At 41.1% G+C, this 5,343-nt stretch overlaps 1 protein-coding gene across 1 annotated transcript; it reads left to right on the top strand.

Annotated features, from left to right (window-relative positions):
• Positions 1–270: 270 nt before the first annotated feature.
• On the top strand, positions 271–1,617 carry LOC103397120 (rho-related BTB domain-containing protein 1-like). The gene is made up of 3 exons (XM_025052823.1): positions 271–541; positions 1,383–1,446; positions 1,484–1,617. Exons 1-3 carry the CDS (start codon positions 350–352, stop codon positions 1,525–1,527), a joined length of 300 nt encoding a protein of 99 aa, XP_024908591.1. The 5' UTR covers positions 271–349; the 3' UTR covers positions 1,528–1,617.
• Positions 1,618–5,343: the final 3,726 nt, after the last annotated feature.

Here is a 5,343-nt window from a genome sequence, read left to right as displayed (position 1 = left end):
TCAAGGTCAGCCTCTCTTTCTCTGTGCAGCTACAGAAAGAGCCCTGCAGCCTCTCTCCTCCACAGCCTGTGAACCATGTGTTCTACTGAAGAGTTTGGCACCGGCCTCTAAACACTGGTCGTTATTGCTACTCAGCCTCAGAGACTTAACAAAGCCTTTCTACCCGTGGCATGGAAAACATCTCAAGCAATTGCTTTCATTGTCAGGATGCAGTGTGAGAAAAGGTTACACCTGGGACTCATTAGAATTTTAATGCAATTTAAATTTCTACTTTTCTCATCTGCTCACCCTCTCTGTTTCTCCCTCCCTGGCTCTCTCCCCCTCTCTCCTGTTCTCCAGGGCCCTCTCCATGGATATAGACACTGACTGTGAGCGGCCCAATGTGGAAACCATTAAATGTGTGGTGGTTGGGGACAATGCAGTAGGCAAGACCAGGCTAATCTGTGCCCGGGCCTGCAATGCCACCCTCACACAGTATCAGCTGCTTGCCACCCACGTGCCAACAGTCTGGGCCATCGACCAGTACCGAGTATGCCAGGAGGTGGGCATGCAAACACAAATACACACACATATACAGACAAGATAACTGGAGTGTGAAGAGAGCCATTTAAAGACTAACTTGGATTATCTTGAATATTGAACTAAAGTTAAGTTTGTCCAAGGGGCGAACACTGCCCAAAATCTTTATTTTCAGTAACTGCATAATATATAACATTTTACTAATACAGAAACCTCATAAATGTTAGTTGATATTTGTTATGAATCCTAGATGCTTTGATGTTTCAAGTATACCCTGCTAATTTTCATTAATTCTTTCTCTTTTTAGGGAGTAAAATAAAACATTTTTGTTAGGGTTCTGATCTTTTCTCCGTAGCTTTGAAAATAAAAGGCTTAAAATAGTCATGCAAGGAGAATGAGAATTCATAAAAGAAAACTCAGAATCCTGACAATGAAATTGGAATCTTGAGGGGAAAAAATCTGAAGAATTCTAAAAATCTATGCCTCTGCTTCATGTGCTGCAAAATGCTCTGACCACTGAGAATAATGAGACTCTTTCTGCTCTATGTTGTTTAATATAATTTGAATATAACACCAATTTATATACATTTCCATTACATTGCAGTTTTTCAACAATTTTATTTCAATGTTTTTAGTCCATTTGAGATGATGTGCGTTTGTAATATGACAAACTGACTCGACCTGAAATATGAATAAATTCTATGTAACCTATATGATGTATTTTATACTACCATATGTTCCTGCTGTCATTATGACCAGCTCTCTCTTGTTAAAAATCTCTGTCTGAATTAAACCTGATAGTAAAATAGGTAAAAAAAATAGTAAATATGTGTTGATAATGAGGACATGTGTCTTTGTTGCAGGTGTTAGAAAGATCACGTGATGTAGTGGACGAGGTCAGTGTGTCCCTGAGGTTATGGGACACATTTGGGGATCATCACAAAGACAGACGATTCGCCTATGGTTGGGGATCATCACAAAGACAGACGATTTGCCTATGGCAGGTGAGCACACACACACAGACACACACACACACTCCTACCCAATAAGAGACTGTGCGAGCCCAAACCTACTTAGTGACCTAATAACACAGTTGCAGAGTGGAATAGTGTTAACAACCTTGTTGCAACACAATCTCAACACAGTTATTTCAGCCAGGACAATGTTCGTTTGTGTTGCTGTACAGTTTGTCAGATATTGACACAATTCCTTTGGAATACATTGCCATAATTGTCAGGATGTAAATAAACTCTAACTAATCTACCACACCCACATGAACTGTAACCAGAATTAAAGAATTACAATGTCTTTTTTTTTTTTGGTCTTTGGTCGTTTTACATCTTCCCGCATTAAATGTAAATTAGTCATGGTTTTACCCTAACTTTCCATTCTTCTCTAATTCCATTTGTTTATGTACACTATGTTTATATGTAGTATTTACATAAAGCAGTGGTCACCAACTATATTTGTCAGAGGGCCAGAATGGACAGACACATTGGGGGCTGGACACTGATATAAATTAATCAAATAAATCAAGCTTTTAATAGAGTCATAAATGGTTGGGGTCAGTGATAGTTATTAAGGTCTCAGTTGTTTTTTTCAGTTGCAATTTTCTCTTTGATCCTCACAATTTTGAAATCCAATCGCAGGCTGGATTAGACAATTCTGTGGGCTGGATTTGGCCCATGGGTCTCCATTTGGTAATCACTGAAGTTTCCAAAAACTAACACTGAGGCCTAACACTTCCAATAAATGCATTTAAGTGCAATTTTATGTCTGGTAACTAACAAAACCCACACAGAAAAACAAACAGAAAAACTTTTACATAAATGGATTGGGAACATGAAGCAGCCAACACAATTCTAAAAAGCTAGCCTTAGGCAGATTGTTTTTTATTTTATTGACATTAGTCGGGATTCCTCAGGGCTCGTAATCATCTTATTTGTTTGACTTGCCACATACAAACATGATCTTACCACATCATGTTGCACACCCTCCGTGCGATGGGTAAGGACCGACAAACCCAGAGCAGGTGTAGAATTCGCCACTTCACCCAGAGGTCCCCCCGGGACCCCTCTCGGGATTCTGTAGGTCTGCTTAAGCTGATGGGCGAGGTGACTCGTCCGGCTTCTGACTGTCGTTCATCTGAGTGGCCGCTCCGCTGCCACCGCATGCACACTCCGAGGAATAGCCTGGTGATCGGGGTGCTCCACGCGACCACACTCATTCATGACAGCTCACCTCTCATGATCCTGGCACTTTTTAGTTGCCGGATTGGGTTTTAAACACTTTAACGGTATCAGGGGTAGTAACTGGTTTACAGAGAATAGACTTAAACTTTGATGAACCATTAATAATGTTACTGTGTATAACCCAGGATTTACTGTATGTGAGGAGGTGTAAAAGTGAAGACATTTCTTTATGATTATGATTTTAATTTTATAAAATTGTATTAATTAGAATGAAAAGGGCACCGCACATAAGCAAATTTCAGCAATTGTAATAGTCAGGTAAATACAATTTGATTAATATAAAATAGTGCTGTGGCATTATTGATATAATCTGTTCTGACCCTACTGCCTTGTGAAGAAGAGGAGAAGTCACATCCCTTGGCCTTTGGTGTGTTGAGTTTTCACTGCGACGGGAGAGCCAACACCCTAAGCTGCCCGGTACAGGGCTGCTTCCCCTGGGCGAGGCACTCTTCTGGTCCAGTCACAGTTGTGGCAAGCAAAAGCAGAGAAATAATTCAATCTTCTGCTGTTGGAGTTTCTTGAAGTTAGTAAAACTTCTGTGCTCTTGTAAGTTCTTCTATGTCCACAATCCTCTTCTCTGGGGCATGACAGGGTCCTGGAGTGAGTCCTGTTTGTCTGGGGAGAGGTGGCGCTCGAACTGAGCATTTCAGCTCCTGCACCTTGTATAAATATGTAAAATGTGTAAAAACACTCTCTCCTTATTGGGTGAGATATGAAAAATCATTCACTCCTTTTTAGGTCTTCATGATGTCTGTTCTTGTTGTTATTGGACACCTGTGCACACCGGCCGGAGTGCGTCATGAGCTGGACATCTTTCCTGTAACTGTCCCTATCTCTTCGACAGTTTATACACTTCTCATTTTTCAGTTGTTCCTATAACTGACATTATACCACAGCACTTCTTCTTTTCATTTATTACACACATTCGAGAATTATAATGTTAATCACAACATTTCTATTTGCCTTGAGGATGCTGATGGAGAAGTACAGGGAAGGTCAGAAGGAGCTACATTGTGTATTTGTAGATCTAGAAAAGCCATATGACAAAGTGCCAAGGGAGGAATTGTGGTTTTGTATGAGGAAGTCAGGAGTGGCAGAGACGTATGTTAGTTTGGTGCAGGACATGTATGAGAATAGTACAACAGTAGTGAGGTGTGCTGTTGGAAGGACAGAAGACTTCAAAGTGGAGGTGGGACTACATCAAGGATCGGCCCTGAGCCCCTTCTTGTTTGCTGTGGTGATGGACAGATTGACAGATGAGGTCAGACAGGAGTCCCCATGGACTATGATGTTTGCAGATGACATTGTGATCTGTAGTGAGAGTAGGCAGCAGCTAGAAGAGAACCTAGAGAGGTGGAGGTTTGCACTAGAAAGAAGAGGAATGAAGGTCAGTCGCAGCAAGACAGAGTACATGTGTGTAAACGAAAGGCAGAACAGTGAAATAGTGAGGCTACAAGGAGCAGAGGTGGTGAAGGTGCAGGAGTTTAGGTACTTAGGATCAACTGTTCAGAGCAGCGGAGACTGTGGAAGAGAGGTGAAGAATAGAGTACAGGCAGGATGGAACAGCTGGAGAAAAGTGTCAGGAGTGATCGGTGGCAGAAGAGTGTCAGCTAAGGTGAAGGGAAAGGTTTACAGGACAGTGGTGAGACCAGCCATGATGTATGGTTTAGAGACAGTAGCAATAGGCAGAAGACAGGAGGAGGAGCTGGAGGTGGCAGAGTTAAAGATGCTAAGATTCTCTTTAGGAGTGACAAGAATGGACAGGGTCAGGAATGAGGTCATTAGAGGGACAACACAGACAGGAAGGTTTGGAGAAAAAGCTAGAGAAGCCAGATTGAGATGGTTTGGACATGTGCAGAGGAGGGACAGTGGATACATTGGTAGAAGAATGTTAGAGATGGAGCTACCAGGTAGGAGAAAGAGAGGAAGGCCAAAGAGGAGATATATGGATGCAGTGAGGGAGGACATGCAGGTAGTTGGAGTCAGAGTAGAAGATACAGAGAACAGGGAGAGATGGAAATCAATGATTTGCTGTGGCAACCCCTGAAAAAGGGACAAAGCCGAAAGAAAAAGAAGAACTAGTGTGTTCAGCTGTTTTTGTGTTCGACTGAATCTTTTCATTTCCACCTTTAGTTTTAAAGCAACACTAATCAGTGCAAATAACTCATGAACAAATACTACTTTGAGACTGACCAAAGCTCTTCAGGCAGCTGTGTTATGACTACAGATTAAATGCTTCTTGTAGAACTTCAGACAGTCTCGGGTGTCATCGACCAGGTTATTTATCCATTGAATTTAACCTACATTTTCAAACGGAACAATATGTTTTTAGAGAAAACTGAAGAATAATAGCCTTAAAAATACTCACTTTTTATATTTAAAATATAAGCAACCTCTGTGTCATAACGAACAAAGTGATGCCGTTGTTATTTTATTTCTTTTTTTTTATGCTAGTCTGACTGTTTTTCTGCAGCCTACATGCTGTGCACATTTTTTGTCTAACATAATGTGGAACTAGTCAAAGTGAAGGCTGTTAGTTTTTAGTAATTTTAATTTAAAAGATTTACCATCG

Source organism: Cynoglossus semilaevis, chromosome W, assembly GCF_000523025.1.
Source record: "Cynoglossus semilaevis isolate Cse_v1.0 chromosome W, Cse_v1.0, whole genome shotgun sequence".
Taxonomy (NCBI): domain Eukaryota; kingdom Metazoa; phylum Chordata; class Actinopteri; order Pleuronectiformes; family Cynoglossidae; genus Cynoglossus; species Cynoglossus semilaevis.
Note: the sequence above shows the minus strand (reverse complement) of the source record. Positions and strands in the feature narration are given on the sequence as shown.

Bases quoted from the DNA above. Each gene is read 5' to 3' on its own strand.
- LOC103397120 (XM_025052823.1), top strand. From the start codon at position 350: ATGGATATAGACACTGACTGTGAGCGGCCCAATGTGGAAACCATTAAA. The intron at 542-1,382 runs GTGGGCATGCAA...TCTTTGTTGCAG, and splicing joins AGTACCGAGTATGCCAGGAG to GTGTTAGAAAGATCACGTGA. The intron at 1,447-1,483 runs TTGGGGATCATC...ATTCGCCTATGG, and splicing joins CCTGAGGTTATGGGACACAT to TTGGGGATCATCACAAAGAC.